Genomic DNA, 23,144 nt, shown 5'->3' with positions numbered 1-23,144 from the left:
GGAAGCTGGAGTACCTGGAGAGAACCCACACAGACACAGGGAGAACATGCAAACTCCACACAGAAAGGCCCAGCCGGCCCATGGATTCGAACCAGGGACCTTCTTGCTGTGAGGCATCAGTGCTTAGACTGAAACTGAAAGATAAAAATGACTAAAGTAAGACTAAGACTAAACCAAAAATGTTTGTCAAAATGAACACTTGTTTGAATGGTTGATGATTAATCAAAAAGAGTCATTTGTAGGTCTATATATTCAACAACAATCTCAACAAAAAGGTGCTCCAACTAGTCTGGATAGTCCATAGACCTTCCTGCCAACATTTACGTTGGATCCACTGTTTAACAAGAAAAGATATCTGTATTACAATCATTACAGATACTGTCAAAATAACATTATGAGTCTTTTTTAATTAGTATTTCAACATATCGCTATGTTAGTTTTGATGAACGTGGTGAACACGAAGCAACATCATCGTCCCATGGATCACACTGGATATTGGCCTCTAGCTGAAATGCCTCACTTGCCATCTGGCACTTGACATATATAGCTACACTAAATGTAACTATGTCATTATGTAGTATGTGCTGCCGAATTACTGGACGCTGCTAATTTGTCCTCTAGTTGGTGTAATTTCTCTCTTGAAGGTAACAATGCTATTTGAAACCGGATAGAGGAGGGCTTGTGGGAGAGAGATGTAGAGCAGAAGCATGTAGGATGCAGCGAAAAGACAAGAGGGGAGCTATTTGTGTGGGATAGCTGCACAAGAGGTTGCTCTTCACCGTGTCATTTTGCTCCAACAGCTGAATTACACTGAATTATACCTGCTGGTAAATGTAGGAAATTTGCATGTTTCTGAAGTTTTGCAGAGGACAGGTGACATTTTTGAACCTTAAAATCATGCAGGTTGACTAGGATTATATTCAGATTCTCTGCAGTGGTCGGGAGCAGATGTAGATAATGTGTGCATGTATGCCCCTAGAATATTCCAGGAAAGTCTGCTGTCTTTCTAAAAGGAAATTCTGTCATTGTTTTGGGCTAAACAGCGCCATACACAGACGCTCTCAAGGTCAGGGGAAAACACACAAAGTGCATGTATCAGTATGTATGTATCAGTGAAGGTACTTGGGGCAACAGAGGACCATTCAGCTGAAACAAGACAACTGCTGAAAAGTCCACATGGACGGAGTACAGAACGACGCCTGCAGAGGACGTGACTGAAGAAGAAGATAAAAAGCAGGAATGTGTCAAGTCTTTCAACTTAATGTCTTTTGATGCTCTCTTTTTTCATCAGTTAGCTAAAGGTATGGTTTGGCATTTGGCAAATCTGAATTCAGAAAGGACAAGGACATTTTTCCAGTGTGCAGGGCATTGACTCTGAAGGACAGGGCTACTTCTGTAGCTTTCTTGCCTGTATTTATTAATGTGACAGTACAAAGGAAACCAGACAGCAAACCGCAGGTCTGAAAAATGAAGCCGAAAATACAGTCAATCCCCATAGACCTCCATGTTAAAATGTTTTGGACTCTACTGACAATATCCCCATTTCAAATCAGATTAAGGTTTAAAGTTATGCATAATTAAGGGGAACGTCACCTCCATATTGATCTCTACTCAAACTCCACCTCATTTTCGGGAGCTAGGAGGAGTCGGGCAATTCAAAGATGGCGACAGCCGGAGACACCGCACTGAGCTTCAAAGCCATTGTGACGCCACTGAGTGATTGTCCATCTTTATACAGAGTCCGTGGGAAAATTCTGGTGAGACAGGGTGTGATAACAACGGTTCCTGCCTAGAATCAAACAAGGAATGCTGTGGCTGTATGTTAAGCATTTTGAACCACCCTAATACCTAATACTGCAAGATTTTCTTTATACCCCAGACAGCATGAAACATGCCCAACACAAACTGACATTTTTCTCTTTTAACAGTCAAGGTAACCGGTTTTGTTTTCAATTCACACTGTACTTCTTCTATTCTTGTTTATTGTTGCCACATGTAATATAGCATATAGCGCCACCATATGGCAACACTATACAGCCATGTTTATTTGATCCAAAATCACATTACAAAACCAAATTACTCAAGAATCATTTGAAAACATGGGTATTGATCTGTTTTATGACTGGTGTTTAGGGTTGCAAAATTCCGGGAATTTTCAAAGTTGGAAACTGTCCATGGGAATTAACGGGAATATATGGGAATTAACGGGAATTAACGGGAATATATGGGAATAAACAGGAATAAATAAGAAATTTACAAAATTGAAGGTTGGTCCTTAACAGGGAACTTAAATATAGTTGGGGGGAATATATTGTAGCATAGTCTTGGCTAAAACAACCAGATTTAATGCAAGTACACTCCTCAATCACATGCACACAGCACACTGCTTACTGCAGGGCTATTGAGGCCACACCCCCTACATGCACTGTGCATTCCTCCATCACATGCACAGGTGATTTCTTGAAGCCTGGAGGCCACACTTTTGAGCTCAAAGCACAAGACTATTGAAGCCACACATTTGAGCCCGCGGACTATATAAAGTCAAGTAAGTTGGATGTTTAAATTACCCCCAATTTCCAGTTAATTCCCATAAATTCCCAATAATTCCCAATAATTCCCATAATTCCCATGGAAAGTTTCTAATTTGGAATATTTTCAAAATTCCCCAGTTTAACTTCCCATGGAAAGTTTCTGGAAATTTACCGGAAATTTTCCACCCCTTTGCAACCCTACTGGTGTTACATACATTGGTCAGCTAAGCTCACAGCATGCTGGTCATACAGCTAATTCCATCGATGACACTGACTTTCACAACACAAACAATGGAAGCTGTACAACAGTCAAACTGTCACTTTCTGGCCAGAACGCATTTCCTTCAATCATGCCATACCTCTGGTCTGTACTTTTTACCCCTGGAATAACTTTTGTCCAGATGCTGGATCTTCCACGTGCATTGGAAGTTAACTTAGACCTCTTCCTCGGGTCATGTTAACTTCTCAGCGGCGCACTGATGCTGCAAACACCCTGTTACACCTCATCCCAACAGCCCACAGCCCTCTGCAGTAACTGTTAGAGTCAGGTTCACTGAACCATGCCCAGCAGAAACAGTGATTCACTGGACCAGCTGATGTTTTGCCACTCTTAATCTATTCTTCCTCTGGGTGACTACTGTGAAACGAACAGTCTTTGGTCTAATCCTCTCTGTAGTTAGACAGGTTTTGTGTTTGTCGACTAAGTTGAGCATTAGTGGCCGATCTTTAAACTTTCCACCACTTCCTCAATGATCCCATTTTGCTTTTTAGACTTCTTGGAAACAATCTCAAAATGTCAGCCGTATATGCAGCTTATTGTGTGAAGCTGTTCAGCTGCACAAATGAAGCCATAAAACAAGCAGACATTCGTGTATTGTCATTACCGTGTCCCTGCCTACAAACTGGGAGTTGGAAATTTAATTAGTGCAAAGGACAACAAATGTTAAGGAACAGCACAAAGGATAAAGTCACAGGGTCAGCGGGGAGGCACGGGGAGAGACGAGAAGCAGAGGATTTAGTCTGAGCCGAAGCTTAAATGAATGAAATTATGTGGTGGTAATGGGCCTGCTCTGCCTCACTTCCAGGCTAATTCAGTTTGGAGAACGAGAAGAGGACATGAGTGTGAAAGCTCCAGAGGTGACAGAGAGATATGTGTGTGTGGAAAGACAGAGTTTGAGGGAATCCGGCGTGTGTGTTAATGAGAGTTAGAAAGTGAGGCTGCAAACTGTGTCAGAGAAGGATTTGTTTGAGGTGGGCGACTGACCTGCGCTGGAAAAGATAAAGGGGATAAATGTGAGTGAGAAAGAGACATGGAAAAAGGCAAAAGTGAAATTAGAGAGAGAGAAAAACAATAAGGTAAGAGAACGAGTGGAAATGGAGAGAAAACTAAGTGAGCTTCCAGACAAGGAGACGGCATCTGCTTACATCCCTCACCTCACTGCCGTTAATGGACTCCAATTATAATTATCCTGAGTGACAAGGTTAGACTACACCATAGTCTGTATAAAGATGGATGGTGAAACAGCTCCTCCAAAGTGAAGCCAAAGCAAGTAGAGCTCCCCCTGGTGACTGGGTGCAGTATAGGTCATAAGCTCCACCCCCTCCATGTTAGTGGGTGGGACTTGGGCAATATAACAATAGTTAGTTATTTGATGCTACAGAAAAAGGATGTGACATCATGATGACTACCAGTTGCCATGCCAACCGCTCCGTGAAGCGGGCGTAGAGTGTATAATCCAACATTTCTTTGTAACTGGTGGAGGTAGAGCAGAGCACAGTATTAATTAAATGAAAACGCGAGTGAGTCTGGCAGAAGTATGGGCGGGTCGTGGATAACGCTACTCCACGTGGCTCCACTCTCGGACTCTGGCTCCAAACTCCCCGGGAAACTAGCGTCAGTTTGGCCAATGCAAGGAAGTGGGGACGCATTGTCCATAATTATATACAGTCTATGGAGAAGACACACAAACAGCTACAGGTATGCGTGCAAATTAGAAAGATTTATGCTATAAGAAATGCATGCAAACACTGAGGAACCACTAGTCGGAGTTTTACTGTAGGAAGTTGCCAAAAACTTCTAGTATTGTAATAATCAGAATGAAAACGTCTCATGTAACCACCTCATTGGGAACAGAATGGCCTGATCAGAAAGAATTTGAGCGATCGGACTGAGAATGATAGATAAACTGAGTCTCTATGATTGGGATAACTCTATTCCTTTACCTATTCCTTATTTGGGGTAAACGCAAACATGGAGGCAGCAAAACGTTGTCCAAACAAGTTAGAAAAGAAGAATGAAGCTAGAGTTGGTCTCTTATGTCGATTTTTTTTAATGTCTTAATCGATGTCTCATCTACTCATGTTTGCAGCAGTAGCACAGTTAGTCTCTTTTCTGCTCCATGTTTGCAATCGTAGAATATGTGCTTTGGGTACAAATATGAAGGCGACCTTTTTTGCTCAAAAGTGATGGGGTGTTTCTGAAAAGAATACAGTAGTAGTAGAATAAAACAGTTAAGAAGAAATAAACAAAAATAAATATCTTGCCTTATAGAAACAGACAGATAAGCCATAACATTATGACCACAGCAAGTGAACATTTTGTCCTCAAAGTTGATGTTTTAAGCAGAAAAACATGGGAAGGTGGAGGGATTTAAACAGCAAGGGCCAGAATTTGATGTCTGTCCACTGTGGAACACGCCTACACTGGCCATGTGAGCATTTTAACTGGACCATGTTAGAAGCTGGCCTGATGAATCACGTTTTTGCACCTCTAACCAGGGGAACATACATTAAACAAACTCTGGTTAAACATGAAGAACGTCTATCACCCTCTGCACTACACCACAACCAGGCCGATAGCCTGTTTAGCGACAGGCTGCTGTTTCTGTCCTGCTCCATGGACGGTGGTTGATTGTTCCTCAAGTCATACGGCTCTTCAACACCTCCCTGTGCCCATTCTCTGATGAGTCACAACTGCTTTGGAGGCACAAGAGAGACCTACACAGTATTAGGAAGGTGATCATAATATTATGCCTAATCGGTATACAACCTAGTATATTTTATACATGCTTCTGTGTATAGCACAAGCAGTATGATGCACAGGGTAATGTTCTGCATTCATTCAAGTGAATGTTACTTTGACATGTACCACCTACTTAAGCATTGTTGCAGACCATATACACCCTTTCATGGAATTGTTATTCCCTGATGGAAGTGGCCTCTTTCAGCAGGATAATGCTTCCTGCCACAAAGCGGAAATTCTTCAGGCCTCCAAATTCCCCATATCTCAATCCAATGGAGCACCTATGGGATGTGCTGGACAAACAAGTCAGATCCACTGATGGCAAGATGCAGGACTTAAAACATCTGCTGCCAATGTCTTGGTGCCAGATACCACAGTACACATTCAGAGGTCTAGCAGAGTCCATGCCTTGATGGGTCCGGTCTGTTTTGGCAAATGAAAAGGGAGACCGGCACACCTACCCGTTGGCTCACACACATTCACACACCAGTGCCACACACTGGGAGCAACTGGGGGTTCAGTGGAGAACCCGTTCTACCTGCTGAGTCGCAGTAGGCAGGTGGTCATAATGCTATGGCTGATCTGTGTACATCTGCACCCAAGAACAGTTGCAGTTAGATTTAACGCTGAAGCTTTTTACAGTTCGGGGAAATGTCTAACTGCCAAGGCGTAATAAAGATGAGCAGCGTCTGCTCCCTCAAGTGAATGTCCTATGGAAATACAGAGGGCAGCCTGCAGCTAGGGCTTTGATCACAGCCACGCTCAGCAGCCCGCCGCCGCTCGTGTCTGTTCACAGGAGTCCTACATGACAAACGGCGCCTGACAAATGTATTAGCAAGTCGGACACGACAGCTGCTGCGCAACAAATCTTAGATTAGATAAGTTAAATAGAAAAGGCAAAATGATGCTGCAATCCTTCGCATCACGCAACACGCACATAATGAAGACGCACAGTAGAAACTAGATGCATGCACAATTACAGCCCTGGGCAAAACTGTGCAACAACTGGTGCAACAACTGTTTGGTGATGGATAACACTCACACACAAACACACTGAACTTACCTGATTAGCACAGGAGAGCTAATTTGTCTATGTTCTCTGCTGTCAGAAAGACACCTTCCAGAGAATTTTAAAATACTGTAGTAAAGCAAATATAGACAAAAAGTCAGCCAACCAGCCATAACAGTTCAATGTGCACACGAATTTCAGCAACCTAACCAGCAACTGCACTGGTGAGCACAGGGATCAGTTCAGAGCAGACAGTGACATTTCAACGGCAGTCCTCTCAACATGCCGTCGTGCCCGTACGCCTAATGTTGCCGAGTGGGTGGAAGAGAGCGAGGAAGAGAGTGAGGAAAAGAGGCCGCAACGATGCGCGCGTTTAGCCCAGGGAGAACTGGTTGTCTTCAGCGTTTTGTCAGAGGTTTGAACACGACGAGAAAATTGTTCCTTCTCCATATTTAGCCGCGAGAAGATGAGAGAAACGAGAAGACAGAGGTTAAAACGCGACAGAAATGAGAAAATAGACGCGTGCTTTTTTTTGGTTTCATTCCTGTGGGCACATTTTCACACTTGAAAAGGCAATTTGTGGTAAGAAGACACCCCGGGCCCCTATTACGATAGCTGCTATCAAACCAAAAGGAAACAATTACATTTAAAAAATACACTGGTGATTGAGTGTGGATACAATCTCAGAGAAATTGTGTTAAAATGACCCTTGACCTGCAGATCCTGCATAATTGTTAATGCTTGAAAATTACATTTAGCTCTCATATCCATCAACAGGCTAACAGTCTGTTGACGGAGTTTGAGAAAGAAAATGACACAGCTGTGCACTCTTGGGAATGTCTTGGATTTTATATATGGAGAAACGACATTTTTATCAGCCTGCAATGAAACTAAAGATCAAAATAAATCAAGTAACTTTCAAATATCCACAATTCAGAGTCAGTAAAATCCATAAACAGCACTGACAATCTACAACCTTCACATGGTCGGTTAAATTTCTGTTCTTCAGCTTTCGTTTCAGAGAGGTAAAACAGATGAGAAATCCTTAAATTGGCCAAGAAGTTTTTGAACATATGGCTCCATGATTGTGTTGCATGCTCAATAAGGGCTGAAAAATAAGGGCTGAAAAATAAAGCTGATAAAAAAGCACCAAAAACTGCAGTTTCTCAAATGTCCACGGGAGGCTTCAAAAGCAAGTCAACACCCCCACAAGACTTCCATGCATACAATGTCCAGCTTTATAGCAGAAATAAATATGTTTACAGTCTGATACTAAAATCCATAGCATTACAGGGGTTACATGTCCGCCAGATCTGTTCAAATTATTAAGTAAGGTCAGAGGTGGGTGCCGCCTTGATGTCACCCTCCCACCTCATCTCCTTGCCTATTTTTGAAGCAGCCAGGAGTTAGGTGGAGTCACTGCCAAGATGGCGACGACTGGTGCCACCACATTGAGCTTCAAAACCCCACTTTAGGCTTGGGCGTTCATGCACAGTCTTAATGTAGAGTCAATGCCAGTGACCGTGCACGTCATCCACAATTTAGTAGCAGCTATAGTAATGTTCCTTTGGTCCTTTAATGTTCCAGCGTGACCTAGCGTGCCCCACCAGTACTGGGCTGGGAAACCAGGATTCTGTAGAATGATTATTGCAAACCTGAATTGGTTAGCATTTCAATGTTTTTTTCATATCTAAACTTCATAGTTTAGATATATTTAATTCTTTCAAAAGACACAACTCAGTTTCTTCATCGCTCCAGAAGGGAAACCCACTTGTTGCTACCATTGGGTATCTGTTGGGTCACTTCACTTATGAGTCTTGCCTCCAAAAGTCTGTAGAAACAGATTAAGATGTATACACAAACACGCTGTCTTGGTTTCTTTTAGAGTACCCCAGACGGAATAATATTGCTTCTCAAAAACAGAGTAAGGGCCTATCTGGGATGCAAAAACCCTCATTCAAGCTGGTTCATGTAATAGCACCAACCAGGCCTATTCCATCTTGTGATACGAGCCTAAACGTCGAGAATAAAGGTCTAGAATGACGTTCATTCATTTGTTATCTGTAACTGCTTATTCTTAAGAGGGTTGCGAGGGGTCTGGAGCCTATCCCAGCTGTCACTGGGCAAGAGGCAGGGTACAACTTGGTCAGGTTGCCTGTCTATCACAGGGCTAACAACCATTCACACTCCTTCCACACCTATAACCACATTAGAACCACCAATAAAACCCAATTATGGGTGGAAACCTGAGCAAACCCACAGGGAGAACATGTTACCTCCATGCAGAAAGGCCCAAGCCAACAGGCAGGTTCCAACCCAGAACTTGTCAGTTGTAACCACCACACCACCGTGTCACCCTATAAAGATGTACATGGAGACTATACGGCTGCTAATCATAGACTGCTAGGGGGGCTTTTGAGCATGGACTCTGAATGTTAATACTATAGAAGACTGTCATGTTGCTGATGTGCATATGAAGCACTTTCCGATCACTGCAGCTTCGATAATTCCCCCGTGAAGACACGTCATGTCTCCAATCTTAATTACATTTTTATCAGTGGAATCTGAGAGTTGACTTGATTCAACACGGGAAATTAAAAAGTTGAGTGTTTCCAATGTGCTTCTTCCTAAATTTCCTGCCACAGCCACGAAGGGCCTACTGCACAAACAGATTTGCACGCCTGTGGTAATCCTCGAGGCAGGACGTCCACAGTGGGCCAACATCATCCAGTCTCGTGTGTACATGATGAAACCGCTGCCGTGCCTCCAAACACTTAGCTTCCCCGGTATTTATATCGATATGACTCCAACCACTTCGAGGTGGTATCTTTTTACACCATCTATGTCTCCCTCTGGCTCATCCATTACCAGGCTTTTTCCATCCGTTTCTTTCCCCTGCACTCTGTTTTCTTTTCCATTTTGTCTTAATTTAATCATGTTATTCTCCCTCTAATGCGTCTCCCTTGCGTCCCTTCATTTAAACTTTCTCTTCTTTGGACATGATGTGCCTCCTCATCTGTCCTCACCTGCTGCAACTGTCATGCTGTCAAAGCTGAACAGGCATTTTATTGTTCTCTGAATATTTTATGGGAAAAAAAAAAAAACACAGCCTCACCCGCACAGCTGTGCAACCCTTACCCTAAAATAAATACCTGATATGAGTAACTGATATACTGGAATGCCTCGTATTAGCTAATGATGCTTTTAGCTTTGAGTGTAATGCTGTAAAAGTTAATTAGGCCAGATTATAAGATCCTATCCCTACAGTCTCCAGTTGACTCTAATGTAGATATAACACAGCGAGCAACAAGGGAAGGGTTCCTAAAAGTTACGCCAATGCAATAAAAACATGATTGATGGATTTATAAACCCAAAGTGGGCTGGAGTAGATTTTAGTCTATTGTAATGTCATCATCAATAATGCCATAAAATCCCAATCACTGCCTTTGGGGTTTAATGACTACACTTAACCTTTACATACTGTTCAGGTTTGACCAGTTTTGCCATTTGACAGCAGTAAAAACTAAATGTCATTGTTTTAGCCTGAAATTTGATGACTTTTCCTAAAGTGTCCTAAAATACACACACACACACACACACACACACAAATTTTTGTACACTGAGGTTGTTTCAGGTCAGATTTGACCCGCATCTATTGAGATGGTCAACAGAACAAGAGGACCAATATGTCTCCACATTTCCAACATTGCCGTCATCATTCCAGCTTTGTTCATCTTTTGTACCACGTTGAGCAAAGACGCTCAGAAAGAATGGATTTATTCCAACTAGAGAGAAACAAGCAGATCAAGTTTTCTCATGGTTATTAGGTGCCTGCTCAGATTATCAAAGTTTAGCAAATATTATCACACCATCCCTCTCAGTCTGATTGAAAACTCCGATCACTTGTAGAATATTGGTGTCCATGTAAACTCCGCATGTCTTGTGACTGTGCACATTTCATCATATGATATGTAAGACTCATCTTTAAAACGTGGATTTATACGAATGAAGAAATGGATCTTGTTTCGACATGATAATCCTCCATCAGATAAAGTTCGTTCATTCATTCATTCATCTTCTGTAACCACTTGTCCTGTGAAGGGTCTACCCCAGCTCTCATCAGGCAAGAGGCGGGGTACACCCTGGACGGGTCGCCAGTCTATCGCAGGGCTAACAGATAAAGTTTTTGCACAAAAAGTTTTTTTGTGTGTGTGTGTGTTGTTAAGTGGAGTCACATCTAAAGTGGGTGCCAGTCTGTCAGAAACGCACCCTCGAGGCCGTTTTGGGCAGAGGTCAACTACGCCTTTGGGCACCGTCAGCTGGAAGGGCGCCAAGGAGGAGAAGAGATGGGTTGTAATTGCTCCTGATCGCTGACGTCCAGTGTGCCCTTTATATTTTTAAAATGGCACTGCACGAAACAGCTGATACTGTATCAGTACAAGTTGCAACTAAATGGAATATTACATTATAAAACAAGGTCATATGAGGGCAGCACCTGCTTCTCAGTACTAAAATAAGAGAGACTGTTTGATAGGGAGGCATCAAAGCTATTCCTCCACAGATGATCAGTAACCTGGATAATGTTCCAGTCATACTGGGTTATGAATAATTAAGTTATGTTCTACATCGTATCCTGAATATGATTGAAACCAGTGAAACATAACAGGAACAAGTGTGCATGGAACAATACAAATTGACAGACACTGAAGGCATGACGGAACAGAAGTGAAGTAACTGACACACAAACGCCTCTGCACACCGCCGATGGTATAAAAACACAAGAAGAAGGGGAACAAGCACAGCAAGAAAGGATAGAAGGGTAAGGGGTATCAGCGGTGGTTGCATCTCCCTTTTTAGCAACAGTATCAGCATGGCCTTATGGAGAGTAATGATGGTGTGTCTGCGGGGCGATCCGCCTCTTTGTTTAATAGAACAGTTTGAAATGTCCTTCAGCTGGTTTGTTGATTATTGTGTCCACTACTTCTAAAAGGAGTGATTGCAGGTAAATTTCTTATGTAGCTGCTGCTTGTGTTCATACTGGTTACTTTACTCATTAAGGGTTAGCACTGTCATTGTAAAACCTTTTGTGGTAACATGGAGATAAAAATTAACAACCTTGGGATATGTCTGGTTCTCTGAAGGTTCTCAGTCATTCGGGTCACGGTATATCCAAAAAAACAAGCTAGAACAAGGGAAGCTGGATTTCTTCTTTTTGATGGAAGTAAACATGCAGCCTAAAGTTGTACTGTTTTTAGAATCTCACTCTTGCTTGTTGATAGGGACGAGGAGACTGTTTCACAGTTCTCTTAAGGTGTCTCTTATCAATATATCCCAAGAAATACACAAAGGCAACTGGACTTGCAAAGTTTCATGAAGATTTTACATCCAAGAACCTTCTGCCGTTCTAAAAGACGGGTAGTTGGTGGGGGAGCTGGGGTGGGGAGTTGGGGTTTAAATAGGAACGTGTGTGGGCGTTACCCATTTTGAAATACAAGACGTCTTCTTGTCCTCATCCAGGGTTGGGTAGTAATGGATTACATGTAATCTGGATTACGTAATCAGATTACAAAAATCAAGTAACTCTAATCAGCCCAGATTACAATACAAAAATTGTGTAATCAGATTACAGTTACATTGTTGGGGATTACCTGATTACATTTTATCATGCAAACAATGCAACTTGTTTATGACAGCCTGGGCATGAAAAAATCCAAATATGTTGTAAAAAGAACATGTTCACTTTTGTTCTATGATATGTTTACAGACTTATTTACAGACTTATTTTGAGATTTTGAAAGACATGTTGTGGATATGTTATGAGAAATGTTCAGAAAGAGAAATATGAGAAAAGATAGAAAAATGTTTTAGGAATGTTTTTAGCTGTAAACATTCAGTATGATGTGAGAAAAGAGTTAAACAGGTTGATATGAGGATATCGTCTGAAAAATGGATATGTTCAGAGTAAAGAAAGTACTTAGTAATAAATCTAAAGTTTTTAGTTAATACAGTTTTTAGTTCATTCACAAAGGAATGCTTTCTCAGCTTTACTGAGAACAAAAAGTTTTCTTAGATGTAATGAAATAATAAAGAGGAAAATAAAAAGAGAATTCATTGTTCAATTCTGTGACGGTGTCTTTTACTTAAGGTGCATATTTATTGAAGTAATCTAAAAGTAATCAGATTACGTTACATGTTTTTGGTAATCCAACTGATTACGTTACTGATTACAAAAATTGCCATGTAATTTGTAGTCAGTAATGGATTACATTTCAAAGTAATCTGACCCAACCCTGTCCTCATCTACAGGCCAAAGTGACATTCTGAAAAGAGGCAAATTTAGGCTGCAAGTTCCACCAAATTTGATGCAACAGAAATAAAGAAGAGAATTGCCACGCTTGTTTTTATTGCAGGAGAACAGGCGCCATGATCTGCAACCTTCTACAAATGGTATCATTGTTTTAATAACATACATGAGCTATTCCTTGAACAGGGATCACCAAGGTGAAAAGGTTCAACTCAAAACACTGCTATGTCTAAGTACAGCCTCATGGAAACGCTCAAACTTGCATCAACACTGTTTTATGGTTTATTATCCTTCAATACAGAGTAAAGAATTACGGCAATTCAACCAGCCAGCAGAGTGTCAACCCTGGCTGAGGATGCTATTTGAAGATCAAATGCTGACTGACCGGTTGAAAGTTGGTTTGAACTGGAAAGGGAATGTCCAAAATAGATTTTAACATAAGACAGAAGCACAGGGGGGAAGAAAGTGCAAAAGGACGAGAACAAATTAAAGACAATGGCAACATATTAAAGCACTACTACAAAGAGGTTCTTTGTCCACTCTTTTCTGCAAAAGGGGCAACGCTAGCGTACCAACAGCACAAACACAGATAAGAGTAGCCGAGCCTTCTATTCATTCCACAAATCTTTGCGATTGCCATCAAGAGGCAGCGGACAGCTACGTACAATAGGTAGTTAAGTATCTGCAAAGCTGCTGTCTTTTTTATTTTTTATTTTTTTTTGGATTATTTGGGCAGGTCTTCCTTGCACAGTAGACAAAGTAGGGAACTGCTCTGGGTGCCAGGTCAGTAGAGGGTGCCCCAAGGGCTGACAAACATTAAACCAGGCAAGTGGCAAGTTTTTAATGACAACAGGGGACCCCCACAAGGGTCACTGACCCGACAAGCCTGCATACTTAATCCAATTACATTTTGTTTGCATGACTCTTTAAAGTAGTTAATTTCAAAATGAAAAGGTACCCACATACTCTAAAACTCCCTGAAAGTAGGTATATGGCCTTGTGGAAGGCAAAGTATATTGGTCCAAAGTACTCAGACTGCACTTGTGTCCAGACAAAAAGTGCACTACCCTTTGCAGCTATGCTTGAAGCACACGAGTACCTGGAATAGGAACTCCAGCCAAGGTTGGTGCAGGTGTACTGTCCCTACCACTTCTCTCTCTCTCTCTCTCTTTCTCCTTGCAGAGTCTTGGCTTGCAGGCAGCACGGTCGTCGTTCCAGTTGTACACGTCCGCCACGGCACCCTGTCCTCCCTCTCTCAATCCATCACCCACTTTGTTAGGCTCTGACGTCTTCTGGCGAGAAACGATGGCTCGAACATGAGGCGGTGTGAGAGATGACCTTGTGGCGCCGTGATTACCCACCGAGTCTTCAAATCGCCATTAGACGAGAAAGTGTTCAATCGGAGCATATTGTGGCTACACATTCTCTGTGAAGCTGGTGATCTATTCCACAGCTCTATTAGCACGTCATGAGTGTGGGGAAATGTCATCAGGTTTTTCTTTCAACATGAGCATATATTTACATTCTATGACATTTCATTTCACTGACCTTCACCGGATCAACCACTTCTTCTTCTTTCTGCTTTCTCCTTCTTTTAAGTCCCTAGCTTCTGCTACTGCTGTATGTTCTTCTCCGCACTTTCCATTCTTGTCAAACCTATTATAATAAACTAACTGCAGATACATTAGACCGAATCGTTATGAATCATTTTTATGCTGCTCTGTAATGAATATGGCCAGACGAAATCAAATTAACCTTTTTCAAGGCCTATCAGCTTCCAGATGCTCCGGATAGCAAAGAAAGATTCATATCGCTCTCTCTCGTTCTAACGATGACGCAAGATTGTGAGCTTCCTTCTGGCTGCTTCATCTCACCTCCAGCAATCCTCCAACAGTCTGCTTGTGTTTAAAGCTTAGGTGCCTTAGGCTTAGTTTTAGAGAGAAAGACTTTTGTGGTCATTTAAATTCTACAATGTTTGGCAAATTCTTCTTCTGCATCACCCCGTTTCCCTCTACCTCTCCTTCTGTTGCTCTTTTTGTTTTTGCCTTACGGTACATGGGCCTTCATTTCCGACAGACTTTGTCATTCTCTAGCCTTTCTCCGGTGTGAACGACTTCCCTCAGCTGGTCCTCTGACACGCCACATGATTCAGAACTTAAATATGTTTTATGCGGTGAACTAGTGCGGGCATGTTACTGCAAAGGAACCTGGCTTAAACTGTCAACGACCGAAGTAGAGTTACTGAAGCATTGAAAGATGAGACGGATTTCAAAAATATAAAGTCACAGTGGTTGGTAGGTTTAGCTCAAAAGAGAGCTGCCATTAATTGTACGGGTCAGTGGTTTGATCCCTGGGGAGTAAAAAAGAAAAAAGAAAAAAAAGCTACAGTCGCCTCAGACACAAGTGGCTGCAAAATTAAATGGAACTTGGGCAACTCTATGGAAAACCAAAACCACTGAAAGCCACGTAATGTTTGTGTCATGCATCTTGTTGTTATTTGCATCTTTTAAAACTTCCAACCCATGCATGGATAGGTTGATAATGTACCGTGGGATTTTGGCTTCCAGCCATTGGAATGAAATCTGACGCTGATGTTGGACACCATTAACTTCGAATCATAACTCAAACTTCACCAATCAGGCATAACATTATGACCACCTTCCTAATATTGTGTAGGTCTTCCTTGTGGCTCCAAAACAGTTATGACTCATCAGAGAATGGACATGGGCCTTCTGAGGGTGTCCTGTGGTGTCTGGCAACAGAATGTTGTTAGTGGGAGGCCTTTGGGTCCTATGGGTTGAGGGTAGGGGCCATGTTTTCTGAGTTGTTCCTAAACCATTTTTGTGTGTGTGTCTGTGTCAGGCTGCATCCTGCTGGGGATGGCTGCTGCCATCAAGGAGTGTCATTGCTATGGGGTAGGGGTGCCTGGTCTGGTCTAGGTAGGTGGTACATGTCACACAAAGCTGATAGTCCAATGCTCAATCATATACTGTAATAATTAGAAAATCTGGTCTCAGATTATATTAAAGCATCACGCGTGTCAAACTAAGCTGACAGGTGTATAGACAAACCTTTTCAGAAGGAGTGGAGGTAGAGCTCCTACTGTCCTGATGCGTAGCTGAAGCCACGGCCTGATGAAAGGGGAGAAATAAAGAAAGAGCAAAATGAAAGACAGAAAGAGCAAAACATATCTAATATTAAAGAATGTGGCACTTTTGTAATTGAATGCAATGTACAGGAATTGATAGTGACTGGTTCAAAAATACAGTGGTTTAATTTTCAGTCATACCAAGTTGTGAAGTGACCTAATGTAGTTTACTGAAAGCTAGTTTGAGTCCTCACAAACTGAATCATGTCCCTTTAAACCATGACACAGCACACACAAAGCTGATAGTCCAATGCTCAATCATATACTGTAATAATTAGAGAATCTGGTCTCAGATTATATTAAAGCATCACATGTGTCAAACTAAGCTGACAGGTGTATAGACAAACCTTTTCAGAAGGAGTGGAGGTAGAGCTCCTACTGTCCTGATGCGTAGCTGAAGCCAAGGCCTGATGAAAGGGCAGAAATAAAGAAAAGGATAAAATTATCTAAATGTAGAGTACCAGCGACAGAAATAACGTTGTTTTCTAAGATTGCATCTTAATTTCAGTCACTGTCATTTACTCTCAAAATGCTATAGTTTAAGAATATGATTGAATAATTGTTTCCCTATCACAATTATGACGGAGAAACAAGGTAGTCTCTCTTTCTTCTGTCTGTACCCGGCTGGCCTTAGGCAGATGGGTCCCTCCATATGGGTTCTGCTCAAGGTTTCTTCCTGTTAAAAGGGAGTTTTTCCTTGCCACCGTTGCCTTCAGGCTTGCTCTGGGGGTTTCAGGCCGGGTTTTTGTAAAGCGTCTTGAGACGATTTGTATTGTTATTGACGCTATATAAATAAAATTGAATTGAATAGTTAGCTACTCCCAAAACCTTTCATTTCAAAAGTCTGGTCTGAGGTATGGTTATTTTAAAATTATTTAAGACTGCAAAATGAATCATAAATACATGTTGAACAATTCATGTTGTTTGTAAATTACAATATAAAGCATATACTTGCATTTTTATTTCATGGTATTTAATGTGATAATGCGTTACCAGATGTTTTACATTCACTGTAAAGGGACTACTGAACTGAAGCTTGGTTTTAAAAATGATGTTGTTCATCAAAACAGCAATATTTACAGTAAGAATAACATACCCAAAGAATATAGTACCCAAAGACTTCAGCCATATTTGATACTTCATAAATACTTATTATAAGTATAGTAATGACAACCTCTTCAAGTGGGTTGGTAGGAGAGTTATTGCCAACACCACTTACAATTAGAGTAATTCAAAATATGTTAAGTATTCAATAAAAGTCTAAAATAATTTACCGTAGACGTTTTGTCTTTACAGTCATGCCGCCATGGCAAATCAAATCCTCCATAGAGCTATCTCTTCGTCTTTTTTAATTTCTTTCATTGAAAACAAACAAAGACGGGGAACGCCGTCAAATTCAATTTTTTTCATTCTTGCATTAGGATGTGCTTCATCATTGACCAGTCTTCCCAGTGATCCATCCTCAATTGAGGCATCAATGCTACGGGGATTACAAAAATCAAGTGTTAAACAATGTTACCTAAAATTATGCTATACACAAACCCGGCGAAACACGGAAGTAAAGCAGCGCCGGCATTACTGCGTGCCTTGCTGCCAAGGAAATAGCGGAAGTAGCGTGTTGGTCCCGTAGGCGGCTGTAGCAGGTGTTAGCTGTAGGAAATGTTATTTTTATTTAGTTTTTTTAGTACGTATGCTGTCCAGTGATGCCGGGAAGATCGTGTTGTGTGGTTGGCTGTTTTAACAACAGCACAAAACTACAGGCCTGGAATAAAACTGTTTGTGAAATTCACGAACCTTTATTGCACATCGACTGTCCATGTTTACGGCCATACGGATTACACAGAGTTCCTGGTCGAGCGGAGGACCAAGATGTGCGTCAAAAGTGGATGAAACACATAAACCAAGATGGCTTCAAGCCAAACAGATGATTGCCAGATGATTAATTGCCAGATGATTAATAAAATAATCTTGAATATCTGTAAGAACATGTAGGATATTTTATTGCTACAACTGGTCGTGGCTAATAGTTATTTGCAACTTCAGAATCAGAATCAGAATCAGAAAAGACTTTATTGGCAAGCATGATGGTACATACAAGGAATTTGCTTTGGTGTTGTTAAGCCTAAAATAAAATAAAATAAAATATATTCCTCTCAGATATATAAAATATAAAAATACAACAAAATACAAAAATATATACACAGTATATGTATATTCCACCAGAACATTTACTGTGGGATGGTAGTGGGTTTGATGTGTTCATGGGGGGGGGGGGGGGGGGGGGGGGCTTGGCATTGTTCAGCAGACGGACTGCGGATGGACTGTGGATGAACATATTAGCAACACAGCTAGTGTAGAATGACGTTCGGTTTTATTGTTGTCATCAATTAAGCTTAGCCTTATAGCTACACGTCTCAATTACATTACATTACATTTGGCTGACGCATTTTTACATTAATACATTATGTTGTCAGTAAATTACCTTTATCGATAAGTTTTGGCCACTGCCTGACATCATCTACCCAATGTTCCCTTTCACCAGACATTTTCTTTCATGAGCAGGATCCGCTTTCATTGAAATGTCATTAGAGGGTACCGGCAACTGTACTGTACATACCTGTCAAGTATCCCGTTTTGGCCGGGAAAGTCCCGTATTTTACCCTTCTTTCCCGCCGTCCTCCCGTATTAGTATTTTCCCGTAAATCTCCCGTATTTTAACATGCGTTATTAAAAAATAATAATACCCCGGGCCCGGGCGGAGTAAAAAAAATAAAATAAAAATATTCCCAATCTGAGCTCTGTCACTAGCCTCGCGATAACTGCCACCTGCAGTAGCATACTACGGGTACTGTAGATCGCGATGGTAGTGCGGGTAGATCGCGTGCCATTGAATTATTATTTTTTTTTTTCTTTTGATGTTAGTCTAAAACATGTATCCATTGCAACTCCAAAACAAACAGCAAGACAAAGCTTCATCTTTATTTTTACTTTATAGTTGCAACATGCCCTCAGTTCAGAGGCACACATCCACAGTCACGAAACAACTCCAGACTACCGTCTTTCTTAAAGAGACAGCGCTATTTTTGTAAAGGTGCAGTGCACCAATTTTTCTTGATAAAAATAAAAACAAAGATGGATAGAGCTTTTAACACTGTAACAACTATTAATATGACAATTAAAAAAAAATGTGTATATATTTGAGTGCCAAGAAAGGCGCCTATAAATAAAATGCATTATTATTATATATATATATATATATATATATATATATATATATATATATATATATATATACGGGTAGATCACTTTGACTTGGTCATTGTAAAAGTAGCTCGCAAGCCAGAAAAATGTGGGCACCCCTGATATAAGGGATACTGGAGCTTGGTTGTGGGTGGTGGGATAGCTTGCGGCAGGCGCCGGAAAATTTCCCTTATTTTTAAATCCAAAACTTGACAGGTATGGTACTGTACTGTACTCTGTACTGTACACCGTCACACTTCGCAGGCACGCAGTAATGGCGGCAGGCAAGATGGCGGCGCCCATAGAGTTCGCGGCGGATTTGTGTATAGCAGAGAACACGCCCGCCGATAGGGGGGGACAAACGGGTCTGCTGTCCCGGACCCAAGGTAGACCGGGGGGGGGGGGGGGCGGAACTGGGCCCTCATTAAATTATGGAATAATTAAAAAAAATAAAATAAATTTAAATAGGCCTATTTGTGGAAAAAAAAAAAATGCTTACATAAAAGCTTTTTATTTGTTTTCTTCCTAATTGTCCTTGAAATAGTGGTCAAGAACCCCCCTACCCCCAACACAAAAATGGTTTGGCCACTGATCAAAATATGATGCTGCCGTTTGATTTAAAGTTCAGTACGCTCAAAATGTCCGGCGGTCAGCACAAGTCCGGTGCTCAGAAATGGAAAGAAAAGAGAAGAAGAGAAGAAGAAAATAGAGGCCAGATTTTCTTAACAAATATTTAAAAAAAGGTGGTGACGGTGAAGCTGGGACTAGTAAAGTGAACGTAGAGCAAGGTAAAAAAACAGCGCAGCCAACGTTTACCAGCCTTACGTAACCTAACAAGCTAGCTCTAATGTTAACGTCCATTAGCTTGTATAAAATCCTGACACAACACGTTATCTTTGACAGAAACAGTTGAGTTTGGTAGCTCCGTTAGAGAGGATGAGACAGAGAGGAGAGAGATCCAGCTGCAGTCAGGTGACAGAGACAGTGATGCGGGAGGGGCCCGCTGTCCCGGAGCGGAGGGACAGAGTCAGACTACCGGTGAGAGAAGAGAGAGAGAGAGGGTCACAGTGGGGGGGGGGGGGGGGGGGGGGGGGGGCAAGACTGTCAGCTGGCCTGGCAGAGAATACATCTTTAGTAAATATTTCAACCTGCAACAGAACTCTGTGCATGTTAGTTGGCTTGATGGGTAAAAAACACATTTAACAAACATAACAATGCACCCTACTTGGGGCTGGGCAACGTGCTTTCATCCGATTCCTCCATTTTGGTAGCCGTTAGCCGCATACACATATAAGTACACACACACACACACACACATATATATATATATATATATATATATATATATATATATATATATATTGTATATATGTCTATGGTTAGCCGAGCTCTGACTTGTGCATCAGTATAATCAGTGTAACAGGAAATCGTGCCCTGATAAAAGTTCCGCGATGTTTGGAACGCAAACTGCGATTAGAGACAAGAGCCAATTAATAACGTCACTCACCACCAAGTGGTCAGGGGTGTGAATTGCAATTTGTCAAAATGACAGATGGCCTTCAGATTTTTCCATCACAGTCAATGACGGAAAATATTCGGCTAGCACGACCCCTGGTTATATGTAGGGAGTGCCATAAACAAGTTACAGCCAGGGGTGGAAGCACTACAAATCTTTTTCACCACCTAAAACAGTGGCACAAACTGCAGTACGAAGAGTGTGTGAAACTGCGCGCTGCAGAAGCCCCGGTCGCATCCATCCACAACCTGAAAAAGCTTTATATCGGGATATATATCGTATATCAATATTCAGCCTGAATATATCAGGATATGACTTTTGGTCCATATCGCCCAGCCCTAACCCTACTTACCAATATTCAGCTCCTCTGTGCTTGAAGACATAGGCATATTCGTCTTTTGGGCCGTAATAACTGGAGTCCTGCTTTCTTAAGACTCTTCTGTACTCCATTAAAAAAGAACCTTTTGGAATTGAACATTTAGAACCCCACCCTATAAATAATAATATAAATTAATGAAGGCATTACAAACTGTATCTAACTCTGAAATTCCACTGTGTGCCATGTGCTTAATGCAAAACAATGTGCATAAAGGCAAGCAATGGTCATCTGTTGAAAACAACAGCATGTCTAACAATACCCACAGTACAGTATCTAATAAGACAATGTAATGTAGTTCTTAATCTTCAGTTAGTTTTACTTCTTACGTTCTGATAGAAACAAGCAAAACTTAAAATAATTAACAATACTTGTATCTTAGAATTATCCCAAAGGGATAAAAAATTGTTTTGCATATTGTAACACATCGAAATTGATGAAATATGTAACACAGATGATAACATTCATTAACAGACACTAGGTTTTAATTTTTATTTTACCTTTGGTATGATTAATATAACGGCAGTAGAATATATCTTTATCCTTCCCTGTCTTTATATGTTGTTCTGCATCCTGCCAAGGAGTTATTCTTGTCTGCCACCTCATTGCACTCACTACAACAAATAATGTCATGTTAGTCCCTGATATACAGTCACATTTTCATAACTCGTCTGTTTTTGGATAACTTTAAACAGCGCATGTAGAATGGGACCAAGGTTTGCCTAATAGGCCGCTTTTGCATTAGTTATCGGTAGATCCCGACCGATGAAGGATTTTGAAGGCCGATACCGATACAAATATTTGTTGGTTTTAAAATCCGATATTCCGATATATCGGCCGATATATATATATTTTTTTTAAAATTTCAGAAACGCGCAACAAAACATTAACAGATTTCCCTAACATCAGTTATTTGTAGTTATTTATGAGTTTTAACTAAAATAATATGATAATGCATTTTAAAAAGAAACTTGTTTCTTTTATTGTCACAACAGAACAGAGGAACATCAAAATATATTAAAGTTCTGATAAATAAAATGTATAAAAATACAAACTTAAGATATGAAACGTAAAGTCCTTTGAACTAAAACACAAAAACAACAACAACCAAATCAAAGTTACCAGTTTTAAAAGACTTGGTAAGCTTCGTAAATATAACTTTGAATAGGACTGGAGACAAATTCTGTTAAGTTCTGATAAATAACAACAACAGCAAAATATAAATTGCTGACAGTATATGAGGTAGTGTACTGAATCAGTCAGTCCTCAATAGCTCCAGTCCAGCAGAGGCAGGTTTTAGTACAAGAATAGTTATTTGTAGTTATTTATGAGTATTCACTAAAATATTATTGTCACAATGGAACAGAGGAACATCAAAATATATTAAAGTTCTGATAAATAAAATGTATAAAAATAGAAACTTCAGATATGAAACTTTAAAGTCCTTGAACAAAAACACAATAACAACAACAACCAAATCAAAGTTACCAGTATTAAAAGACTTGGTAAGCTTCATAAATATAACTTTGAACTATACTACTTATAAATTGCTAACAGTATATGAGGTTGTGTACTGAATCAGTCAATCCTCAATATGCTAGTTATAAATACAGTAATCATTACAGTACTTTATTTAGGCAGAATAAGTTCGTTGTGGTTTCCAAGCTCATTAACGTTAAAATTAGCAGTGATAGTGGCATTAGCTAGCTTTGTGGTTAGCTAGTCTATGATGAGCCATAATTTATCAATTGATAACGTCATACTGCAAATTGTAAAACATACATTTTCAATATAACAGGCCAAGGAGAGATGATACGTCTCATTGCTATAACTGTCACGCTATTAAAGAAATACTTCAGCCACATTGTCAAAAGTTAAAAGGACAGTCAATCAACTACACTGTAACAACGTAACGTAATTACTAGCTAATTCCGCTTCACTCTCGGCTTATTTAACAGCAGCAAAACTGGACATGATAGTCACGAATTTTGTCATGCT

At 40.7% G+C, this 23,144-nt stretch overlaps 1 protein-coding gene across 1 annotated transcript in view; it reads left to right on the top strand.

Annotated features, from left to right (window-relative positions):
- Window positions 1-1,661: 1,661 nt before the first annotated feature.
- Window positions 1,662-23,144, top strand: part of LOC311486269 (cysteine and histidine-rich domain-containing protein 1-like) — a gene marked incomplete at both ends in the record, with an annotated part of 45,292 nt that continues 23,809 nt past the window's right edge. The window contains one exon of the mRNA XM_084542061.1: window positions 1,662-1,757. Within this exon, the coding sequence (XP_084398187.1) occupies window positions 1,662-1,757 (96 nt within the window). The remainder of the gene's footprint in view (window positions 1,758-23,144) is intronic.

This window comes from Chelon labrosus, assembly GCF_963514085.1.
Source record: "Chelon labrosus genome assembly, chromosome: 1".
Lineage (NCBI taxonomy): Eukaryota > Metazoa > Chordata > Actinopteri > Mugiliformes > Mugilidae > Chelon > Chelon labrosus.
The sequence above is the reverse complement of the archived record's forward strand: the minus strand, read 5'-3'. Positions and strand labels throughout refer to the sequence as shown.